We start from the raw sequence: 26,567 nt of genomic DNA, 5'->3' as shown, positions 1-26,567 counted from the left end.
GTTGTTCTGTCTACACTCTCTCGTTTTCGTGTACGTCCATGTCGCTGTCGCTAGAGCAGTTTTAGTTGTCACTGTTGGTTGTATTTTTATGCTTTTTGTGTTTCTGAGTGATCTTGGTGCATTCGTTTTATTGTTTGGCTTTTTTCGCTAGGTGTACTGGATGTTGGCTTACGGTTATCGATGATTATTGTTTGACCGTCTGTCTCACGACTGATGATGAAACTATTGATCGCATTAGAGAATTGAAATAACTCGCAATAATTGATGCCAATTTGACATTTAAGTTCATGGATCCGGAACTCCTGGAAATGCGAAAATCCCTGGATGCCCGAAAAATAAATTCCCGGATTAGAAGATCCACCAGCTGTTTTGATTCGGCTTCTGATGACAGGGCCAAAAAGACGCTAAATATCGGAATCCAAAACATCAAACGATACAACATCAGTTATAATTTCAATTTTGCCAGTTTAAGATGATTTTTTGTTGGGCACATAACCTTAAATACACCATATCATAATTTCATTGGTGATGAACATTTTTGGGAAGAATAAAATTACTTATTAAACCTTTTCTAAAACGAACAAAAAACGCAGGGGCGAGTGGGAGTGCTGAAATTATCTCTTCTTTCCGCTACCTTCCTTCTCTTTACCAATCCATTTCACGAAACGTAACCATAAGCCATTCATCCAACCCGTGTAAGGCGTTCGAGGCGCCCAGCTCGGTAGCTAAATGACTGAAATTAATCATCCTGAATAATGAATACACACCAAAAAGCATCCCGGCTTCCATGAAGACCTTCCTGGAATATCGCTCATTCGGATGGATAAATTCCTGAGCATATGCGTTAACCTTCGAGCATGAAATATTCAACCGACAACCGACACGTACCTCGTCCGCTATAGGGTTGGATTGGAATACATAAATATATGAATGTATGTATGGTAAACAGAACTAACCAGAAGTTAGAAGTCAGTAGGAATAAAAACAGAACACCAGTAGTAGAAGCTCAGCAATCACAAAACTAAATGGTCATACATTATTCACTCGGATGGATGGACCATTCGCACCATGATGGCTTCCCGAGTGAAGCCGAACATTAACATTGCAGCAAATTGAAATTTTATTTTTATGTTAGTATCAAAATGAAATCATAATTTGAATTCAGTTAATTTTGCTGTGTTTGCATAGTTTACGTTTGATGGAGATTTTTTAATACTTTTAATACTTAAATTAGTTATTGCCCTTCGACTTCGTCTCACCAGAATCCTACACTAACTTACTGTCAGGATTAATCTAGCGCCGGATTGATGGTAGTCCCAAAAATGAAAACACGACGTGTGTTTCTTTGAGAAAACCTCAAGTCCTGTGTGATGTACCGCAAGAAAAGGACTAGGGGTTTGCTAATAAAACACAAATCGTGTTTTCGGTTTTGGAGCTAGCGTCAATCCTGTCACTAAGTTAGTGTCGGATTCTGATGAGACGAAGTCGTCAGTTACCAGCAAGCTTCCGTGCTGATCGGTCGATACATCTCGAACGCGTTAATATCGAAAGTTTGCTCACAAACTATACTATACGGTTTATTTTTCTACTCTCATTGGTGCTTCTAAGCACAGTGCTTTTGCAATCGACGCGAGTGTGTTTCTCTGTGATGCGGGAAAATACATTTCGCGTGGACTATTCACAGTTCCCAAAACACCTTTCCCATGATGTGATCCTAAAGTTCATTGGGAAAGAACTCGGTCTCACGCGCGAAAACGTGCTTCAGATCCAGCCAAGCAGGAGGCTGGGATGTACCTTCGTAAAGGTCAACAGCCTTGCCCTGGCTGAGAAAATCGTGGAAGAACACGATAGCAAACACGAGTTCGTTTTCGATGGCAAATCGTACAAACTGCGAATAACCATGGAGGACGGAGCTATGGAGGTGCAAATATTCGACCTTCCCGAAGACATCACCAGTGAACAAATCGCTGTCTTCCTCGCCGAGTATGGTGAGGTTCTCAACGTTCGTGACCTCCTGTGGGATAATCGCTACGGTGCCTTCGAAGGCGTGAAGACTGGTGTTCGTGTTGCTCGGATGGTGGTGAGGAAGAACATCCCTTCACTCGTGACGATCCAGGGGGAGGATACCGCGGTTGGTTACAAGGGGCAGCGGCAAACCTGCCTTCACTGCCGCGAATTTGCACACATTGGCATCCCATGTGTGCAAAACAAAAAACTGCTCGTGCAGAAATTGACAGCCGACCGATCGTATGCAAATGTCACGAAAATGTCAGTCCAACAAAAAGGACCGGCAAAACCGAACAAGCCGAAGCTGGCCGACACACAACTACCGTCGGGGTCGAAGCCCTTGGCACGAGACTCGGGTCCACTTGTACAACCGCGTGAACCTATCGAGACACGGTCTATAGTTACCCAGCAGAAAAATATAATGGCTCCCCCCGCCGCGCCAGTAGCGACTCAACAGAAAACTTCGGCTGCGTCCACAGTCAACCAACCGTCGACCGTAAACCCACTCGGCATCGTCGGCCTACAACGCAAAACTGATGGCAACGAAACAGACAGCTCACAAGCATCTCAAGCTTCAGCTGCTAGCCGACGCTCACGAAGGCTACCGCCGGGGAAAAAGATGCGGCATGGTGACGAAGACCTCACCACCACCGAACACGGACGCGTCCAGATTTCCGATGAAGAGATGTAAGCAATGGGGGACTACATCAGCTGCAATATTGGAACTATTAACATCAACACGATCACCAATACAACCAAACTAAATGCCCTTCGCACTTTCGCTCGTTCGATGGATCTTGACATCATATTCCTACAGGAGGTTGAAAACGAACAGCTCACCTTACCCGGCTACAACGTTATCTGCAACGTCGATCATGCGAGGAGAGGAACGGCAATTGCTCTTAAAGAACACATTAAATTCTCGCACGTAGAAAAGAGCCTGGATGGGAGATTACTCGCCTTACGTGTAAACAACATCACGCTGTGTAACGTGTATGCCCCGTCGGGATCTGCTCAACGTGCCGAGCGAGAGCAGTTTTTCAACACAACGATCGCTTACTATCTTCGTCACCACACCGCACACACCATTCTAGGAGGCGATTTTAACTGCGTGTTACGGGCATGCGACGCAACGGGGAGCAACTCTAGTCCTGCTCTACAAGCCACCGTTCAGCAGCTGCATCTTCATGATGTATGGCAGCAGCTCCGACCACGCGAGATCGAATACACACACATCACGCACAACTCTTCCTCCCGACTCGATCGCCTATACGTGAACGCAGCCCTTCGAGATCAGCTGAGAACGATTGCGGCCCATGTCTGCTGTTTCTCGGATCACAAAGCCGTCACTATGAGAATTTGCCTTCCTCTTCCCGACAGAGCACATGGTCGTGGTTTCTGGTCCCTCCGTCCTCATCTCCTGACCGACGAAAACATCGACGAGCTTCAAATACAGTGGCAGTATTGGACTCGCCAGCGTCGAAATTTTCCGTCATGGATGGAATGGTGGCTGTCGTGTGCAAAACCTAAAATTAAATCTTTCTTCCGATGGAAATCAAAAATTGCGTTTGATAATTTCTATCGCGAGCAGCAGCGACTTTACGGTTTACTGCGCCAGGCATACGACAACTACCATAGCAACCAGTCAATGCTGACCACCATCAACCGACTGAAGGCAGAAATGCTTTCACACCAGCGGCGCTTCTCTGAGATGTTCGTCAGAATCAACGAGACGTACGTGGCGGGTGAGCCGATCTCAACCTACCAGCTGGGAGAGCGAGAGAAGCGAAGAACAACCATCGAGCGACTACGAAACGAGAGAGACGAAATCATTGATGACTCGGTCACCATACAGAATCACATGGTCGAATACTTCACCGGCCTGTATGCGCGTGGCGAAGTGGAACAACAAGAAGACGACGGCCCCTTCCAGTGCGAAAGAATCATCCCAGAAAATGACGCTACTAACGAAGCCACTATGGACGAAATAACGACGGCTGAAATCTTGTCTGCCATCCGTACCAGTGCATCCAAAAAATCACCTGGTCCTGATGGACTGCCGAAAGAATTTTATCTGCGTACATTTAACGTCATCCATCGTGAGCTAAACCTAATCATGAATGAGGCTATTCGATCCAATTTTCCGGCACAGTTCGTTGATGGGGTGATCGTATTGGTGAAGAAACGCGGTTCAGGGGATACTGCGCGTGCATACAGGCCGATAAGCTTAATCAACTGCGACTACAAAATACTCTCTCGAATCCTGAAGCAACGACTCGAAAATGTTCTTCGATCTCACAATCTGTTGACTGACTCGCAAAAGTGCTCAAACTCTACTAGGAACATCTTTCAGGCCACCCTGGCACTCAAAGATAGAATTGCTCAGCTGAAAACAAACAAGCGGAGAGGCAAACTGGTGTCGTTCGACCTCGATCATGCATTCGATAGGGTAAGTCACCATTTTCTGTTCCACACCATGCGTGCGCTGGGATTCAACACGGCTCTGGTTGAGTTGCTTTCTCATATAGCAGCAGCGTCTTCGTCTCGACTGCTAATAAACGGACACCTCTCCGCACCCTTCCCTATACAGCGATCGGTCCGTCAAGGTGACCCATTAGCTATGCATCTGTTTATTATTCAACTTCACCCGCTACTAAAACGATTAGAACAGGTGTGTGGAGGAGACCTGATCGTCGCATACGCGGACGACATCAGTGCCATCGTCAGCAACGCAGAGCAGCTGAATGAAATGCGGGCTTTATTCAGGCGGTTCGAACAAGTCTCAGGAGCCCGGCTGAATGAAGCAAAAACAACGGCAATTGACGTGGGTCTGACAACGAATCCCATAACAGTGCCATGGCTTCGTACGGAAAGCAGCATAAAAATTCTCGGTGTGATTTTTGCGAACTCAGTCCCATTAATGGTGTCCTTAAACTGGGACATTCTCGTGACAAATTTTGCTCGACTAGTCTGGATTCACTCGTTGCGTCGTTTGGTTTTACACCAAAAAGTAACGTTGTTGAATACTTTCATATCATCCAAAATGTGGTACATGGCAGCCAACCTTCATCCAAAAACAGCGCACGTGGCTAAGCTAACTGCTACAATACGCTCTTATCTATTTCGCGGCTTTTGTGCGACGGTACCGATGCAACAACTGGCGCGTAGTAAGGATGACGGCGGCTTAAACCTGCAGCTACCGGCGATAAAATGCAAAGCACTGCTAATCAATCGCCACCTACACGAGATCGAATCCCTTCCCTTCTATAATTCCTACCTTAACCAAGCGAATCCTCCCCAAGCAACTTCTCTTCCTTGCCTAAAAATTATAATGGACAATATTACAACCCTTCCCTTCCAAATTCGCCAACACCCCTCCGCCGATCAAATTAGTCGGTTATATATTGAACGTACCGACAGAGCTAAAGTTGTAGTTGCCAGCCCCGGGGCAAATTGGAGACGAATATGGAGGAATATATCCTCCCGTGGGCTACTGCCTGATCAGCGCAGTATCTTATATATGTGGGTAAACCAAAAAGTACCGCACAGGCGTTTACTACACACCATGAGACGAGCAGATGGAGAAAACTGTATTCACTGTGCAGAGCCAGTCGAAACCATACAACACAGATACTTTCAATGCATACGAGTGCGTGATGCCTACACACTGTTTCAGCAAAAGCTACGGATACTGACTGGAGCGCGGCGCATCCCATATGATGAACTGCTGAGGCCTTCGCTAGAGCGAATTGAGACAACAACGAAAACAATGATACTGAAACTGTTGTATTGTTACATTTTGTTCATTGAAAAAAATCAAGGAAATAGGGTAGATGTAGATAATTTGAACTTTTACTTTCAAACCCAATGCTGAAAATTTGTACTGTTAAGTTAAAACTTTGAAACTAATCAAGAATTGACAAATAAACGTATTTTATAATAATAAAAAAAAAAACAAAAAAAAAAAAAAAAAGTCGAAACGCAAATTCCATAACTAACTTAGTTATAGGTTTTGTGCTATTAACGCGCAAAGATACTTTTAAATTCTTCTTAATAGAGTTTAAATAGTTTTTACTTAAATTTCTCTTCTCTAAGGAGTAATATATTATAGTCGAATACTTGTTATCATCAATATGCTGATAGCAGATGAAGTTTTCTATTGAATGTCAAAGAACAACTTATTTGGTCTTGTAATTATACTTTAAACGGTTTAAACGACAAAAACGATAACAACCCAAACAATCAATATCTGTACCATTACAACTTCAAGTAAAATTTTTATTTGATACCAGACTCTGCTTGGGTTCGGTTGGATGTTTCGAACAGCGAGACATACTGAGAGTAATCCTCACAACACATTTCAGTATCATATCCTGCACTTGTCGGTCTAAGGTTATGGAACTTAAAACCAGTAATTTGTCATCCTTTTCGTTTCTGCTATTTTTTCTATATCACTCGTTCTGTTTTCTAAAACACATTTCACCCTACCTGTCGTCCCCGCAGCTGACACAGCCACCATCCCTTGAGATCACTGGTGTCCGTTTCGATCACTGTGAGAACGTCGCCTTTGCGGAAGGCCAGCTCATCCGTACTCTCGGCAATGTTGTCGTAAACGGCTTTGGCCAAAATTTTCTGCAAATAAAAGAGAATAAATACATAAATTGGAAGCTTGTTGGATTTGACTTGTTCGGATCTCCGGTCGTAAATTATTGTTACATGCTGAGATAATCTCACACTTGTTTCCACCTCCAAAGCATTCATTTCGTTAGCTTCTAAAGAGAAAAAATACGCTGACGCTGAGAATTATTTATGCTAATTATGCTAATAGAGACACGTCATTGAGAGACGCATCGTTTGTTTGTTTGTTTAGTGCGGTGCAAGATATTGTTTTCGCTTCTAAGTTGTCATGTACTTGCGCTTGGCATATCGGTATTAGCACCCTCGGGTTAAGATGCAATCGGGTACGAACCGGTCTAAACTATAAAATATTCTTGGCGATATGGACAATTCTAAGTTCAACAAGTTTACGTTCAATTAATATTGCACACTATCGGTAATGATTTGTAGCAAACCTGAAATCAATTTAGTTATGAAATTTGCTTTTCGACTTGGTCTCATCCGGATCCGACACTAACTTAGTGATAGGACTAAGCTAACGATTAAGCCAAACCAAATATTTCGATTTCATAATCATTCATCTGCTTAAAATAAGCTTCTTTTCTTGCAAGGCATCACGCTTGGCTAGTGGTTTACTCAGGAACACAAATTGTGTCTCCGTTTTTTGTTGAAGCTAGCGTCAATCCGGCGCTGGCTTAGTCCTGTCACTTCGTTAGTGTCGGATTCTGATGAGTCGAAGTCGAAACGCAAATTTCATAACTAATTTAATACTTCTCTGTTAAGTATAGTGCATAACAAGTTTATATTTATGCAACAGGTTTTTGCTACTTTTATTTTCTAATATAGTGTAGCAGTGGATCAAGCAGATTTGAATAAACTTATGGTTGGTAATTTATGGAAGTTTTTCTCAGTTTTATGAGCACGAGCTTACAATTTGAATATGCTACAACGAGATTGGTCGGAACAGGCGAAATTGCACGGAAAGTCACTGAATGGGGCTTCATTTTTTTCAATACCTCTTCAAAAAAGAAAACACATTCGACCTGATCGAACAATGAATGAAACTGAAATAAATTTTGGAACATACAAAAAGTAAAAGTTGTGTAAATTTTATATATAACGAAAAATACCCGAATAAAACAAGAAATAATAAAATTTTAGGAAATTGCTAAAATTAGGGACTTATCTCTCTGCTGCCCACCTCAGTCTTTTGGCAAGTTATGGGAAATTCGTTGTAGAATAATCAAATCATGATTGCATGTTGTCACTATTGCAAAGTCATTTTTGTAACATTCACGACTCTTATACGACGTTGAATGTGGAAAACGAGAAAAAAAAACTATTTTGTGTATGGTAGTGTAATTTAGATAAAAAATTATCACATTATTTTAATTGATTGGAAATTTTTATTTCGAGACTTGTCCTACTGGATCTGTAGAGCCAGGGTCTCGGCAGGGCTCCCCGTCAGAATCACTCACTACAAGTGCAGAAAAGACGGGAACTGTCACTCGCAAAAACGCTGCCAAAGGCCAACTTCAGCGGGCCATGACTCTGAATGTGATATCCATTGTACGGTTCATATATGTGCGGGCAAAGGGACATCGCGATCGCGTGTATCATCGTTAAAGGCTCGAGTGTTTGTAAGTTAACGTGTTCGATTGCGTGGGTGTTTGTATGTCCTGTGTGATAGCGGGTATGTAACTTCGCGTGTATAAATTCGATTTAATAAACCTTGTGTCCACTCGCACATTCGCGTGTGTTCTTGGATGATCGCGCTCGGGCCGCGAATCTGATATTAAATTTTCGGTGTACTAGAAGAAAGTGAATTCTACCATATCACTAGAGTTCCCGATCATGTCGCCTTGGAACGTGATGACTAGTGAATATGAAAGCTTTCTTTTTTTTCTTTAGTCCAATTTGAAGTATGGACCTAGACTTCTGGGAACCAAGGATAGAGACTTCCGGGAGTGACCAATTTATGATCGAGCGAGCACGGGAGTTTGTAGCTTCACGTTTGAAAATTTTTAAGTGACTGAGACGTTCATCTTATCACCGGGATGTTATCATGTTTGTGAGAACGCGGGTTTAGGTTGCGTGGATGATCGCGAAGAGCTCAAGCATTTGTATGTAACGTGTTCGTCGCGTGACTTTGCGTGAATAAATTCGATTTTTTTGACGTCATAGAATGTATTGTTTAGTGGATATGAGAGTTCATTCCTGAGACCGCGTTTTTGAATTTATACGTGCTAAACCGTTCACTTAGTCGCCGCCGTGTTATCCCATTTGTAAGATCGCGGAAGGCTCGAGCGTTTGTATGTTAACGTTTTTGTCGCTTGTGTACCCGACCAGGAGAAAATAACTGGGCAATAACCAAAGCATACTATTTTTTGGTATTCATACCAAAACTTAGTATTAATTGATTATTATACCTCAATGAGGTATTAAGCAGGTATTGAAGAAACATTTTTCAATACCTGCTTAATACCTCAATGAGGTATAATACTAGTATTATTTATGTATTCCAGTTATTTTTACAAATACCAAACCAATACCATATTTAATACCTCCGTAGAGTAAATTTTATTATTGGAAGGTTGAAAAATGTTTTATTATTATTCAGGTATTATAATAACTCGTTTCATTATCAAAAATTTATTTGTAGAACATGTCCGTGTTATTTTTTTGGTATTTTACCTCTTATGTAGAGCTCATTAATACCATATTGTGGTAAATAGTCGTAGGTATATTGATATTGATACCTAAATTTAGTATTCCGCAGTTATTTTCTTCTGCTCGGGTATGTAACTTCGCATGTATATATTATTATTCATAACTGTGTAGCTATTCACATGTTCACGGTTTCTTGAATGATCATATGCTAGAAGAGAATGAGTTCACCCATTTCACTAGAGTTCCTAGTCATGTCCTTGTGGAACGTGTTGTTTAGTGAATATGATCGTCATTTTTGATTAGTTCAACTGAAGGCATAAATCTACACTACTAGGGCCGAGGGTAGAGACTTACGGACGTGACCGATTCATAATCGCCCGAGAGGTGGGCTAATGCTCGAGACCGCGTTTGTAAGTTTATTGGTGTTAAAACGTTGTTTCAATGTTAGCGAAATCGCGGGCATAAGTATATGTTGATGATTGCAATTGCATGTTCGCATTTGTGACCAAGTTTGTGTTATCGTGAAGGCCACAAGCGTTTGTACGTTTGTACGCATAATATAATAATATACCATCTTAAAGCAATTGTCTTTCAGAGGCTCTTTAGCACTGAGCCGCAAAATATGCTTGATGATGTTTGTAATACCGTCAAACCCCTCAATCTTGGGAAGGGATCTGAATTGATTGGAAAAATTAAAACAATATTGGTAACTTGCAAATTGATAGTAGTTCACTGTTGCTGTGAAATTTTGTTGTGAACTCACTGGAAACTACTGTCAACCCGTCGACTGATGGTGTTGGGAATTCATGGGAATTTTATGAAAAATCCGTAGCATTCGTGAAGGGGCAATATATTTTTTGATTTTCTAATAACAAAAGCAATCCTTTTTTTATTAATGCAACTGAATGCATGATTCTAGGCTGCTAGGAGGGTAGAGGCTTCTGGACGGACCGATTCATGATCGAGCGAGCGGTATGTTAATGCTTTTGTAAGTTTATAGGTGTATTATCGGGGTGTTTTGATGTTCTCGAGGTCGGGGGCGTTGGAATGTGTAGAAAATTGCAATTGCATGTTTGCGTTTATGACCAGGTTTGTGTTATCGCGAAGGCCATGAACATTTGTACGTTTGTATGCATATGAGAGAATACGCAATTCATTGTGTTAGTGAGTGATAGTTTGAATCTAAGTTAGGATGTAGTCATAAAAGGAATCATAACATGCGGAATAAAGAAAAAAAAAGATGCGGAGAGATTACAGAGAAGTGTATAAATTGACCGATACTATTTTTGGATTATCCGAGTAGTAAAAAGTAAACTAACAGAAGTACAACAAAAACAGACTAATGAAGTAGAAGAAAAGAACAAATGTAGCATGTAATCAAACTACTTGAACTTGCCTAAATACCAACAAATGATGTTTATTTACCATTAAGTTAGAATTCGGTAAAATGAATTGTACCTTAATTTATCCAATTCGATCTACCCGAACGAATGCACTAATTGAAGACCGGAAGGATTACTCACTATTCCATCATATACGCCAGTTCTGCATCCATTTCCTGACCCAGCTGTCACAAATACTCAGATGAACACATAAACAAATAGACATACGACTAGCACATAACAATTGTGCACCAGTACTAAAAACTACAAGTATTGCAAAACGACCAGGAATAGGTCTCCACTGATACTTTTATTTAATTAATTAATTTAAATAGAGGCAAAGGCAATAGCTTCTTTAAGCAAAAGATGCAACGAAAATAGTGAATAAATTTAAAAAAAAATCGTTGAAGTGAAAAATGTAAATTAATCAGCCAGAAACGCAGCGATGATAAAAATAGAAAGCCTTACCTAAGCTTAGAACAATGGAAAATCGGATAGATTAAAACAATGGAGTAATTGAAAATTTGAGAAATGAAAACATGATTAATAGGAAATGAATAATAGAGATAAACATAAAAACATCGCAAAAAGCGAAAAAACATGAAACTAGAAAAACTAATTTAAGAAACATGATAAAAATGAATAATTAAAAAAACGACAAAAATTGGAAATATAAACAGAACAATGAAAAATTAAGGAAAAAAATACAAATATATAAACAAAAACTTTAATGAATCGAGAATAATAAAAATGTTTGGAATTGGTTATAACCTAGTTTGGAGATCGATTGCCTTAGATGCAGCTCAACTGGGTTAAATTCCAACCCTGCACATAAGGTGAGCGATTTTTCTAAAGAGATCTCTCTAACTCAGTTTACCCTTAGGTTCAAACCTAGAAACAAAAAATGTTTAAAATGCATAAACTGGGGTAAAATGAGATAGTGGAAATTTATAAAATTAGAGAAGTGAATATGAAGCAATAAAAATAATGCAAAACATGAAACAAAAAAATAAACAATGGAACAAATTAAAAAAATAGAAAAATGGGAAAAATGCAAAAATAAATAACTATGGCAAGTTTAAATGAAAGAGAGATGAAATAGGAAAAAAATTCTGATGTTAGGGATTGAACAAAAAATATAACCCAAGAACAAATAAAAAACATGAAAAGGTGGAAAAAATTTAAAATAGTATGGTGCATATAAAATATATATAAAAAAAGAATATAGAAAGAAGGAAATGGAAAAAATAATAACAAACATGGGAGGGAGTTAAAAGAAATAGGAGAACTCTAAATAATTAAAAGGATTAGAAAGTTATAAAAGATATAACTTGTAATACGGAAAGTAAAATTGGTTCATTGACGAAAAAATTTACAAAACAGAAGAAAAAAAGCAAGATAAAACACAAAAAAATGGAAACATTAAAATAACTGAATATTTTTAAATAAAATGACAAGAACAAAGATATGAAAAAAGTATAGAAAATGGCAAGGAGGAAAATAAATGCCAAAGTGGATTATATGAACAATTTAAAAATAGGAATAAGGAACATTTAAGAAAATTTAAAAGAAAGATTGAATACATAAAGCGAAATCAAAATAAACAAACAAAGCGACAGAATAAATGGAAAAAAAGAGAAATTAATAAATAAATCGAAAAATTATCAGAGTCAAATAATGGGGCAAATTTTTTTTAAAAAAACAAGACAACTTGTATGAATGCAAGAATGCAAAAGATGAAATGAAATAGAAAATATAAAAAGGTACAATTGAAAACAATGCAACAAAGAGGAAAAAATGGAATATTAAAATATCAAGCAGTAAAATAAATTAGATAAAGTTAAAACAAAGGATATAAAAGTTGTCACCGCAAAAAAATCTAAATAATGGGATAATATATTGAGACAGCCAAATGAAAATTGTGAAAAGGCAGGGCAAATTTCAGCTAATAATAAAAAGGTGGAAGTGAAAAAATAATGAGAAAAATAAAATAAAAATATGGTAGCAATAAAAAATAGATAAGAACGGTAAAGTGAAAAAATGGAAAACAGGTACAGAAAAAATGTGATAAAACTTAGAAAAAATGCTAAAAATCGGAAGAATTTAACAAAACAAAAAAGTAGAAAATAAAAAAAAAATGAAAAATTAGGCAAATTCAAAAAGATTTGTGGTTGGCCCGTGTGACATACTGATTGCAAAAACAGAAATTTTGTGTTATTCGTGCACATTTTGGAATGTATTGCAAGAATGTTGCAACTTTCGAACAAGAAATCATTACGTTCAGGAGGTGAAAATTATAAGGAAGGTGCGAAGATTTTGAAACACCAGGGTCGCTAAGAGTGGTTCGAATCCCAGCCAGTAGAGTGGAAAATCGTATTCGGGGTTTTTAATTTCCGCTATATCACTGGTTTATTTTTTGGTCGTTTTCCCTGTTAGCGGCCCTAGCAAATACGTTAACGTCAAGCTTAAAAACACAAAAATCATTAACAAATTAGAAAGAGTTTAATGTGAGAACCAATATATTGCATCAGTTTACAAATTTTTTTTTTGGTATCTTTTCGTATCTAAATATGATTTTCTTTATGAACTTGGCTCCAATGAACATGAAACCATGGATTTTCAGTTTTCGTCTTTTTTTTCTAATTGATACTTTTAAGAGCAACATTATGTCGTTTTCTTAATGGGTCTCTGTCATTCTGAAACGAGTCATTGGACAATCGGTAGAGCTAACACCTACTAAATCCCGAGATTAAGTTATTTGCATGAATTGAATAATATGCCGAAAATTTCGCCGAAAAAATATTTGTCGGAATTACAGATTCTGTTCAAAATCCGAGCCCCCTCCAGACCTCCGGGCCCGAGGGAACACCCCGTCTCACTGCTTATAGGGCGTGCAATAGTGGTCTTCCCTATCATCTAATAATTAAGACGTTATTTGGACGAGAACGACACGGAATGATTTTGTAACACGAAAAATTAGAAACGTATCTCTAGATAAATGAATGTTGAGCTTGAGCTTTAGCTTGTGCGACCACCCCTGCTGACTGCTACTCCGTTATCGATCTGGATTAGCTAAAGTTGCACAGGGAATCAGTAGATAATTTAGCTTGGGAGTAGCGAAACACATCTTTCAATGTGCAACTCATGGTAATCCTAAAGTGTTTATTGATCAATACCGGCACCGGCCAGGCCCGAACGTAGGTCGCGGAAGGAAAAGGAAGGAATGTTAGTCCGATACTTGCTTTTGCTAGAGGCCGTTTATACTACTGCGCGCTCCACAAGTATCACGGGAGGAGGATATTTGTTAGTAAAGAAGTATAGAAGTTGGATTCTACTTCTTCTTTACCGACGTCAGAGAGGTGACTAAATATCGATCCATCAACTCTTGGACCGGGGACCAACGGCTTTACTTCCTTTCCGAAGGAAGACGTGACCACAGATTTTTTTACCTCAGAAAAATCTCAACGACCTCGGCTGGGATTGAACCCAGATCAACTGGAATGAGTGACGGTCACGCTTAGCACTAAGCAACCGGTATCTCTAGATAAATGAATGTTGATAGCATTTATTCGTTTTGTTGAAATTCGTTGATAAAAATTTTGACCATCGGTGAAGCGTTGTCCGAAGCTATTCGGGGCAGGTTACGACCAAATCGATTTTCGACGGAAACAAACCAATTAGCAGCGGACGGACCGATTACTAAATTAGCACGGTCAGTTGGTTTCCGCTTGCTAGGTACCGGTACCGGTCAATAACTTCCAAACTGTTGGTGTGCTGCTTATGATGGCTTTCCGATCAGTGAGCACAAATTCGTTCACGAAAGGATAGGCAGGATATAAAGGGGTTATTATGTTTGTTGCTTGCTGCGAAAAAGGTATCAATTTTAGTGCCACAAAACGATCGTCGCATTTCCTCGTTTGGATGAGTGAGTATGCTCATTTACCACATGTTGCTGCTGGTGGCACGCTCCTGTTCGCTGACAATATTCACTCGATTGGGCAAGGTAATTGGTGCTTGAATTTAGTGATATTTTATTCGCCCTCATTTTAAGTGTGACGGACTAGCACTGGATAACCCATAATATAAAGCAACATAAATTGATTAACAGAATTCATCCATTCAAAAATTACGATTCCGGTTTTGAAACTAAATTACAAGTTTTCATCATATATCAACATAATGGTTCTCCCCATAAGCATGATCGGAAAACCAGATGCAAATTACTTACGCTACTTAAATAATTTACATTACCATTCTCCCGAACCGAGTTTCTTTTATTGCCGTACAATCGAATGAATTTTATCCATTATGTCACATGCTCTTAAACGATTCCCCGGCTTTCTGGTGTAGTAGTAGGTACTGCACGATTGTAAACAGTTGTGTTCCGCACTCGACTCTTCGACTATTCAACAGCCGTAAATGTCAAACCAACCCGCCGGGGAGTGAGTGAACGGTGAAATCCATCGCGATGTAATTTTTCGGAGACAAAAAAAAACGAAAATTACAACACTCCACACCCGCCCGCCAACCAGCCAGCCAGCCAGCTCCGCAAAAACCCTGCAGAAAGATAAATTTATGCAAAACGATTGTTCCGGAGCCGGGCATATAAATAACACGGCGGCGGCTGAGGAACATAATAACATGGATATAATCGATCGAACAAAGGAACATCACGCTGTGGCTTGTAGGGTAAGTGGAAAGCGTTTACGTGGGTTCCCACGAAGTTTACGTTTGCCTGATTAGGTGTGGTGTTTGTGTTGGTTGTGTGCCTGTCTTCGAGTTGATTGGCGATGTTATTCGGATGCGGTTCGAGGTGGTAAGTAGAAGCTTGTGTTATTGGATTCAGTAAGTTGTTTATTTGCTGTCTATTTCAAGTTATTAGATACATTGGGTCGCTTATTTGCTAAAATTGTTAATGAATATAGTCGAATTCGACTTATTCCGCAATAACCTTGCAGACAGAGTTTGTCTACTTCATTAATATGGTACTAATATGAACTAGTGGCTTTAGTCTGTCGTGCTCGAATCCCACCAAGTTTGAAAATTTTTTGACCGCTACGAAATTTCAAGCGCTTTGGGGTCGTGCTAATATGGCTCAATTTCGCTCAAATTTTTTATAGATACCTTGGTTGATTGTCTGATCGGCGTTGGACGCCCTTTTATACAAAGCATGGTTTTAACCAAGTTCGTTCTTATAATGAGATACAGCAAAGTACTTATTAGATACAAGAATCCAAAAAATGCTACATTTCTTCACAACAAAAGTAACGATTAAATATGGGTTTCGGTAACGTAATTTCCAGCATATTGTAATGAAATATTTTCATAAATGCCCAAAATACAGTTGAAAGAAGAAATATATCTAAAAGTAGACATTATAGTTGTGATAAAGGTCTGCTATTACCCTCAGAATCTTAAAAATGCAAAAATATGTGTTTTACTGAGATGAAAAAAAAAATTTGATAGAAAAGCGAACATGGTTCAAAAATTATTTTTTGCCCTTTTCAACTAAATATCGTGCTTTTTAACGTGCATACATAGTAATTAACAGACAAAAACGCACATTCATGGAAAAAAATCGTTCATAAATTCACAAGAAAAAGATCACGCTTTCGTGAACAAAACGATTCACGAAAACCGTGGTCAAGTTACTGAGTTGTCCTACTGGAGCTGTAGAGCAAGGTTCTCGGAAGGGTTCCCCTCAATCTAATACCTAACGTGTTGTCTAGTGAATATGAGCGTCATTTTTTTATTGGTCCAACTGAAAGCACTAGGACCGAGGTTAGAATACCAGACGTGACCGTTTCGTTATCGCGCGAGTGGTGGTTACAAAGGGGTCATTGAGACCGCGTTTGTAAGTTTTAATGTTGGCGAAATCGCGGGCGTAAGTATGTGTAAATGATTGCAATTGTGTGGTCGTGTTTGTCAGTAGGTTTGTGTTTTCGCGAAGGCCACGAGCGTTTGTTCGTTTGTACGTATGTGAGTATAGATTGAGTATAGTATAGATATATACATTTTTTTGGGTCACTAACCGTTAGAGTTATAAGAAAAAAAAATGATCCCTATCGAACCAACGTGTCTGAAGTTTGTATGGGATTTTTCGAAAATTTACATAGAAATAACCCACTAGCTCGCATTTTCACCGCTAGGTGGCACTGTATGCATCGTAGTTTCGCTGTAAGTGAAAATAAGAAAGATAATTTAAATGTCTACAGCTTTGTCGAAGACTGCAAGTTAATCAGGCTTTGTTGAAAGAAGTTATTAAGCTTTTAGCGAAGTGATGTTTGAGTCAGATTTGCATGGGGCCAAGCAGTGCATGGTTGTGTATCAATACTCGTTTGCCACGAACTAAGTATTTTTGTGAAAAAATGGTTAGATTTAGTTGAATAGTATATTTGGAAGAATTGTAGTACATAATACGAGTTATATTTTGGTTAGAGACCGCATAGATGGAGCCAACACCAACTTTTCAACGGAGAAAGATAGCAATTAGGTGTCTTCTACAAAGTTGTAGAACAGGCATTTTGATGTAATTCTTCCAAACATCTTGATATTCTATCTCTCTTTTATAAAAAGTTAGTGTTGGTGCCCTCTATGTGGTTAAAGGTGGACCTAAAATTTTCTAACTGGTGGGACTAGGAAACGACTCAGGGGTAGGATTGAGTTTTCAAAAATCCATTATTTTTCTGACAGTCTAGTGGGCATACGTGGACAAAAATAGTATTTCAATAATTTAGCAAAAACCTGTTTTAATCCACCTAGCGGTGAAATTGTGCCTTTCTCATTAATCCAAACTACACGGAAAAAAATTGTTCCCAAAATCGTGAATAAAGTGCCATAAATCCTGGAACAATCACGTTTTTACGTTACGGAAACAGGACCATGAACAAAAATCATGTGTTTTATAATTATGTTCAATTTCCCTTCAGTAACGCTTATTTTAGTGGAACTATTTGTTTTTGTTTTGTGAAGTCATTTCTAATGCAATTTTCAGTACGCGAACTAGTTCACAACTTTATGAACATTATTCATAAAACCAAAGGTTGACTTATGATGATTTTCATAGATATAGGAACCTTAGTTTACAAAATTAAAATATTCTGGGTATGTTCTCGTGAACTATTTCACGAAATTCAAAATAGTATTCATGAATCCATTTAATTCTCGTGAACTAATTCATGGTCTCTAATCTATTAGGTACGTTCCAATATCCGTGCGGGTGAAATAGTTCACAAAATCATTAAATATTATTCATGTATTCGTGAACTGGTTCATGATGCTTAGTACATGATGTACAATCTATTTTGCGTGCTGGTGAAATTTAGAAGATATCGCTAATCGTTTACAATTTCATGCAACATGATAATGAAATTTTCCCGTGAACAAATTTGGAGAATTTTTTGTGGAATCATTTATTGTTTTATCATTTTTATCATTTATTGTTCTATGAAACGTCCAGCTGCTAACAACAATAGTAATAGACAGGAGCACTAGATATAAAAAAAACTATTAGGACCTCGAACATCGTTATTTGTTTGATAAGGTTAATGGTGATGTCTGGATAGAAAACGAAAACTGCGCTGAGAATCCCAAATAGTGTGCGTGATATAATTCACAGAACAAGATATGGCGAATCAGTCACATTTTTATGATCCAGTTCATATCGTCACGTTATTCCGAATGAAAAAACCGATAGTAACCAAAAAGTAATAGATCACAGTTAGGCTAAGAGAATTTAGGAATACCATAGTAAAACTGCTGATATCATGAACATTAGTCATATTACTCTTCGTGTCAAATTTGGAAGTAAGTTTTAAAATAAAACATTACGATAACATGAACAGAAACTACGAAAATCATGACTAAGATTCTGAAATTATGAACATGAATTGCTCTATTTATGACTAAAATATTACGATGACATGAACAACAGTTACAAAAATCGTACACAACTCGTGACAAAAATATCTGAAATCATGAACATGAATCACTCTACTCATAACTAAAATATCACTATAACGTGAAAAGGAATTACAAAAATTGAAACTAAGATCCTGAAATCATGAATTGTAATCCCGCTAGTCTGACAGAAAAATACGATAGCAAACTCATGAATAAGATAGCACAATAACGTGATGATAAATCACAAGAATCGCGAATAAGCTGTTGAAATCATGAACATCATTTGACTGTCGGCTGCGTATTCTCAAATCATGAACTAGAATCACAACAAAAACTAACATGTCCAGGGAACAACAACAGTACCCTAACCGAACATTCTTATGTAACGCTATGTATATATTCGGGGCGAACAAGTTTTTTGAAAACACAAATAGTTTCATGAATTCGAGGTTTATTATTCATAATTTCAGGAACTTGGTCGTAAATTGTTCAGTTCACGAAATCGTGACCTTTTGTTCACGAATTTATGGCTGGTTTTTTTCGTGTACGATTCCATGGCTGGTTATGTTCAATATAATGGTGGAAAAGTCCATTACATTTCCAATTAGGGTGAATATTCAGTACGATTTGCACATACATACCATGGATGATCGATAGTCACGAACTTGAGAAGCTACGTGTCGAAGCTGAAACACTTGAACCCAGTAGCGGAAACAGGAGGATGGGTTCGGGAGGTCCGGACCCCGCCAAAACGTTTCAACTTGTAAACGAATTTTAATTTTTTCAATTCAATTTTGAAGTAGTTTTCAAACTCAAATTCATTTCAAACCAATTTTTTCACTGGTTTTACAGACCTACTAGGGAAGTTTATTTTGGAGGAACTAGGAAATTATTTTCAGAGGGGGATGAAATCTCGTTGATTAAGCTTCAAAACAAACGCTGCAGTTACTTTGAATAGAAAAAAAAGTTGTGCTGAAAAATTAGGGTGAACGTATAAATATGGGACACACTGTATTTTCTCATGGAGCCAATGTCAAAAACTTACAGCAAAGTGGGCGGAGGCCTAAAATTGCCCAAATGATATGAAATTTGGCATCTGAGTTTACTTTGCTATTGGTCACAATAGCAGGCCTTTGGCGATTTAAAAAAATGAGTATTTTTTTTGCAATACCCTAATGCGGGTGCGTGGGTGGCCAAGGGGGGAGAGGGGTTGATGAAAGGTGGAGGTGTTAGGGTAAGAGGGGGGGGGGCGATACTACACCAAACTGCATATTATACCTTCCATTTGAAACTTGTTTTGAGAAAATCGGTTCGGTCATCTCCGAGTTACCGAGTCACACACATACACACATACGAATACACACGTTTTCCGAACTCAACGTAGTGAGTCGAATGGTATAAGAGCGTCGGACAACAATTTCAAGCAATTTGTAACTCAATTTAATTATTTTTGCATCATTTATACATATATTGATTACCGGTTTATATGGAAATTTCGCATGCGGGCGCATACCTCAACCCGTAACACAGGAACCAGAACTCCGATTCAAAGGAAATTTAATAGCATTCAGTAGGACTATTCTAGGTTTCATTTGAGACTGATTTTGTGAAAATCGAGTCAGACATTTCCGAGAAGCAGATGTGAATTCAACTCAGGAACATAACCACTTTCCCAAAGCTTCCGGTTCCGCCGTAGTTGTCCAATGTGGTCAACGTGGGTTTGATTGAGCATCAGTAAGCTCAAACTATGAATCCAAAAAAATCGAACACTTTTTATGATGTTTTGCATATTTTAGATACCATGCTGATTTCGATTTATATGAGAATTTCGTGCGTGACCCCATTCTTCAACCTGTAACTCCGGAACCGGAAGTCGGAATTAAATGAAATTCAATAGCAGCCTATGGGAACGTTGTACCTTTCATTTGAGACTAAGTTGGAGATAAGATTCCTGAGTAACCGATGTGCTTATTTTTGGTCACATACATACATACATACACACGCACACACACAGAGACATTTGCCTAATTCGACGAACTGAGTCGAATGGTATAAGAGACTCAGCCCTCCGGGCCTCGATTAAAAGTCGGTTTTCAGAATGATTGCATACCCTTTTTATGGGAAAAGGCAAAACGTGTGTTGAAACTGTCTGCTACAAAATGGTGAAAGTTATTGACATTTTCTATAAACAAACAAACAAATATCTTTTGGCATCAATACACATAAATGAAGTACATACCGTCAGCATAACTTTCCATTATTCCAAATTCGGCCCTTTTATCAAAATCCAGCTACACTTGAATAATACTGATATTTCGAGAACTCAATAAAAAAATATGGATTAACCTTTACAGTACCAAGCTATAATTTTTCTGAAAATTTTGTTTAAATTTTGCTCTCATTTCGTCAATTTTTGACCGAATCGGATGGAACTGGCTTTAAAAGATCTGGAATTTAGTCCAGTTTCTATATACCGAGTAGTGTTCAAATACGTGGACCGGTTCCGGAACTAATCCGAATTCCCTTGGGGTATATCCGGCATCCCAGTGGGGTGACGGACGAGTTTTGAAGAAACATCCCATAAATTTAAGTAATTGTATTTTGAAATGTGCTACATATGACTATTTCCCATTGATCCTTCACAATAGACATGAATTTGACCAATCTTGGCCACCGGAGAACTGTTCCGGGAGAACCTAAGAAAATGTATATATTTTTCTATCATTCCAGCGATTTGGGTTCATAGCTTTATACGAAATGCGAAGTTCTTCCAATCATACGGTTCTATAGCTCCCTCAAGGCCATTCCGGCACCGGTTCCATACGGATGGATATTTGACGCCATTTTGAAAACCAAGATGGCAGCTTCCGGTTACCACAAAATAGTTAAAACCACCATCAATATGGGTGTTATTTGAAAGAGAATGGCCAGCAAAAGCCGGAAATTGATAATTGACGCCATTTTGAAAAACAAAATGGCGATTTCCGGTTACCACAAAACAGCGAAAAGCATTATCAATATGGGTGTCATTCGAAAGGGAGTGGTCAATAGAAGACAGAAATTGATTTTTGACGCCATTTTCAAAACCAAGATGGCGGTTTCCGGTTATCACAGTGCAGTACAAACCACCACCAATAATGGCATCATTGTAAAGCGCTAGCGATCAGTAAAAGCCGGAAAATGATTTTTGACGCCAATTCGAAAACCAAAATGGCGGGTTTCTGTTCCAAAGAAACAGTGAAAACCGTCATCAATATGGGTGTCATTTGAAAAGAGATGGTCATTTGAAAACCAAGATGGTAGCTTCCGGTTACCACAAAACAGTGAAAACAACCATCAATATGGGTGTTATTTGAAGGAGGAAATTTGTAATTGACGCCATTTTCAAAACCAAGATGGCGGTTTCCGGTTACCACAACAGTCAAAAGTATTGTCAATATGAGTGTCATTCAAAAGGGGAGGGGGGTCAATAGAAGACAGAAATTGATTTTTTCGCCATTTTCTAAGCAAAGATAGCGGCTTCCGGTTTCCACAAGGCAGTGAAAACCTCCGTCAATAATGGTGTCATTGTAAAGCGGGTAGTCAGCAAAAGACGAAAATTGGTTGTTTACGCCATTTTGAAAACCAAGATGGTGGCTTCCTGTTCCAAGGAAACAATGAAAACCATTGTCAGTATGGGTGGCATTTGAAACGGGGTGATCAGTAGAAGACGGGAATTGATGATTGACGCCATTTTGAAAACCAAGATGGCGGCTTCCGGTTTCCACAAAACAGTGAAGACTGTCATCAAGATTGAAGTCATTTGCGAGTGGATGGTCGGCAGATACGGATATTGATTGACGCCATTTTGGAAAGCAAGATGGTGGTACCACAAAATAGTCAAAATCATCATCGGTATGGGTTTTATTTAGAAATGAACGGTCACCCAAGTAGCAATTTTTCACACCAACAATAAGTATGTGCTGTTGTGACAGACAACTAAGTTTATTCGTGACTCAAAAGGTACAGATTTACACTAATTTTCAATATAGTTCAGCGAAACTTTTAAAACTTGCTCCCGTTTTGTAGTCATTGCTATGCGAGAATAACCGAATCAAATCATATTGTTGTCAATATGTTGAACGCAGATCTCAACAAGATTAGTTCATTCTTGCCGATGTTCACATGGGCTATCAATCGGCAATATTATTATAATAATAATTTTCGATTTGGATATGTGTATTTTTCCTCGTTCAATACTGTGGATCGTGATCGTGCGTTGCATTGGAGATGTATTTGTTGATTCACGCGTTCGTGGTTGGTGTCGGTGTCGGCTTCATAGTGTGGTATACGTGCAGGTGTGTGGGGCTTCTTCGCTGACTTCATCGTTTATGGAGTGATTGCTGGCCTCAATTAAAGCAGTGGATGATATCAAGAAGTTTTGACTCGTGAGCCGCTGCCGAATAAAGTGCTGGGGGAACGACGGCGACTGGGATGCCGCGGTTGCCTACTTTTTTCTTTACTTTGTAAGGGTTTTCCACTACTAGGGTTCTTGTTTGCCCGGCGTACCCTTCTTTTCAGGGCGGCCTAGGAGTTTCTACAGAATTACGGATTTTCGTTTCACAACAAAAAAAGGTAAATAAACTAGTAGATTTAACGACTTTTATTCCACCAAATCTCCTTTTTGCTGCACTCTGTCGATGAAGTTGATCAGCTGCTTCTGACGATGGCGGGAAGGCGGGCGGTTTCTTCCGACCGGCCGGGAACACAACGGCCGCGTTCTCCTGCTGGTGTCGTTGGCTGCGCCGGCAGCGGTCCTTGACTTTTAGCTAGGGAGGTGAGCTTGGCTCCTTTGTTGGAACCTCCCTAGCGACGATGGCGAATTATCGCCGGATCTACTCGCTCCCCGCGAGAGATCCCAGAAGTCACCGGAGTGTACTTCCCAGGGAGCACCTTTGGCCACCCTGCTTCGCTCTCCTTGAAGCTTAGCTGTGAAGGAGAGCTAGGCTCGTTCGGCTGATCCTTCACAGCGAGAGCGGAAAGGCGTCTTCTGGGTCCTTTATACTTAGCCGGGGAAGCGAGTTGCTCCTTGGCGCTTAGCTTCCTTTTCCGGCGACCCGACACCAAAACACTTGAGTACCCGAACCACGGGTCGGCACTTTTCGAACGGGATTGTCACGCGCACTTCACCGCACTGGTTATTGTGGCTGGAAACTGTCCCGGAAAAACAAAAAACTCGGAGCGTCTGTTCGATGCGTGGTCCGTCACTATCTAAAAACCTCGATGGCCGCCTTCTCCACGACACGAAAAAACAAACACCAACACCAAAAAACCGTACCGCCGCATAGCTATGTGTAGCATATCCAGCACACTTATTGCAGCAAGAGGAGAGCGGTTGCCTATCCAACCCCTTTGTTTCTTGTATACAAACTTAAAACAAAAATTAGTACACCTATCTGATTACACAAAACCGTTCGACGATTGTAAGGACGTGACCCCTATCGGCCTACCCCTGAGTCGATTCCTAGTCCCACCAGGAGTACTTGCTCTAAATTTGAAGCAAATCGGACAAGTCTAGCTACCGGACCAACGTGCCTGAAGTTTGTATGGGATTTTTCGACAATTTATATGAAGAAAACCCACTAGCTCGCATTTTCACCGCTAGGTGGCACAGTATGCATCGAATTATCACTGTACAACTTTGTCGAAGACTGCTAGTCAATTCGGCTTTGTTAAAAGAAGTTATTAAACTTTTAGAGAAGTGGTGTCTGAGTCAGTTTTGCATGGGGCCTAGCAGTGCGTGGTAGTGTATCGGTACTAGGTTCTAACAAACTAAACATTTTTGTAGAATAATGGTTAGATTTAGCTGAATAGTATGTTCGGAAGAATTGCAATACATAATACGAGTTATGTCTTGGTTAAAAAATTTTAGTGCCACCTGTGACCGCATAGATGGCGCCAACACTAACTTTTCAACGGAGAGAGATAGAAATTAGGTGTCTTCTACAAATATCACCGGTTCTATTTACTATAGAATCCATTCGAAAAATGGTTTTTGAAGAAAATTGCTCAAGGAGCTTAACTTTTCGCGGCAGTGATGCCAACTATGCGATTTTTTTCAGTTAAATATTAAGTTTTTTTTCTTATTACAAATATTTTAATTTTGAAGATTCTAATGCCATCGTGTTCTGTAGATATTTTTACATAAAAAACACTTATAATCTCAATATAATTTGAGCGCATCCTGAGATGCACTGTTTTGAAGGGAAGAACTCGAATTTTCTCATATAAAAATCCATTTTTATTGGCCAGAATTGAGAAAATCTTCAAACAGTCATAAAAATAGACCCTAATCTGCTAAAAAGCAACCAAAAACGTAATTTTTCATAATTTCTCGTCTACTTCACGATAAATTATGTGTGAACTTAGAATACTCAAGTTAGTTTTTTTATTGTTGTGCGCCTGCGATTTTATATGGGAAATAGCGTTTTTTGCTTCAAAATATCGCTGATTTGCTATTTGGCTGAAAAAATCGGATAGTTGGCAGCACTGCCGCCAATAACTAATATATTTTCTAAACTCCTTGAACAATTTTCTTCAAAACCCATCTTACGGTTTGGTTCTAGAGTAAATAGAACCGGAAATATGTTCAAAAGGAAATCAAGGGTTTTGACAATTTGCTAAAACGGGGGGGGCGGGGTGGTGCTCCCATTGCCCGAGGGGTGATTGAATAGACACAAAAAATTGGGTTTTTATATATTGGCCCTAGATGAGCAATTCCTCCAAATTTGATTCAAATCCGTGAAGGTCGATTACACGTGCCTTGATCACTGCGCTTGGAATGACCCTTACATAGAATACATGGGAATTGAGAGGGACCATCAAGCCACCTGATTTCGTGAACATTGCGCAGGATTTTCTCCCCACCTATTGAGGCTACTTTTTATAACAATGGCTTGCATTGTAATTGGCTTATATGGTCTTGTTATTGGAAGCAAAAGCTTCCGTAGTACATGTAAACGAAGTCACTTTCCGACCACGCAATTCCTTTTTGGCCCTTCGTACAGTAGCATGCTGAGTATGGTCAGAGAGTAATGCTTGAACACGTCATGCTTGTCGTGTAAAGATTGCTCAGTGCTATGGAGAGTGTTCCTGTTACAAAGGTGGTAGTACCACCGCCACCACTACATCTACTGACCACCCCTTTCAAATGACACCCATACTTATGGTTTTCACTGTTGTTTGTAGTAACCGGAAGCCACCATATTGGTTTTCGAAAATGGCGTCAAAAACAACTTTATGACTACCCCTTTCTGATACCTATACTGATGATAGTTTTCGCTGTTTTGCAGTAACAGGAAACCGCAAACTTGGTTTTCAAAACTGCATAAACAATTAATTTCGTACTTCTTCTCACCAATCCCTTTCAAATAACACCTATATTCATGGTAGTTTTCACTGCTTTTTGGAAACCGGCAGCCGCCATCTTGGTTTTCAAAATGGCGTCAATCATCAATTTCCGTCTCCTGCTGACACACTCCTTTCAAATGACACCCATATTGATGACGGTTTTCACTGTTTCTTTGGAACATGAACCCGCCATTTTGGTTTTCGAATTGGCGTCAAAAACCAATTTCCGGCTTTTGCTGATCGCTAGCGCTTTACAATAACGCCATTATTGGTGGTGGTTTGCACTGCACTGTGATAACCGGAAACCGCCATCTTGGTTTTGAAAATGGCGTCAAATATCAATTTCTGTCTTCTATTGACCACTCCCTTTCGAATGACACCCATATTGGTGATGCTTTTCACTGTTTTGTGGTAACCGGAAATCGCCATTTTGCTTTTCAAAATGGCGTCAATTATCAATTTCCGACTTTTGTTGACCGTTCTCTTTCAAATAACACCCATATTGATGGTGGTTTTCACTGTTTTGTGGTAACCGGAAGCCGCCATCTTGGTTTTCAAAATGGCGTCAATTGTCCATCCGTACGGAACCGGTGCCGGAAT

At 39.3% G+C, this 26,567-nt stretch overlaps 1 protein-coding gene across 2 annotated transcripts in view; it reads right to left on the bottom strand.

The window, feature by feature from the left end:
* The window catches only part of LOC131693201 (breast cancer anti-estrogen resistance protein 1), a 380,537-nt gene that overhangs the window by 188,292 nt on the left and 165,678 nt on the right, over positions 1-26,567 (bottom strand). For both annotated transcript variants that reach the window (XM_058980836.1, XM_058980837.1), the window contains exon 2: positions 6,496-6,639. In XM_058980836.1, the coding sequence (XP_058836819.1) occupies positions 6,496-6,639 (144 nt within the window). The remainder of the gene's footprint in view (positions 1-6,495; positions 6,640-26,567) is intronic.

The sequence above is a fragment of the Topomyia yanbarensis genome, chromosome 3 (assembly GCF_030247195.1).
Source record: "Topomyia yanbarensis strain Yona2022 chromosome 3, ASM3024719v1, whole genome shotgun sequence".
Lineage (NCBI taxonomy): Eukaryota > Metazoa > Arthropoda > Insecta > Diptera > Culicidae > Topomyia > Topomyia yanbarensis.
This window is presented reverse-complemented; position numbering and strand designations above follow the sequence as displayed.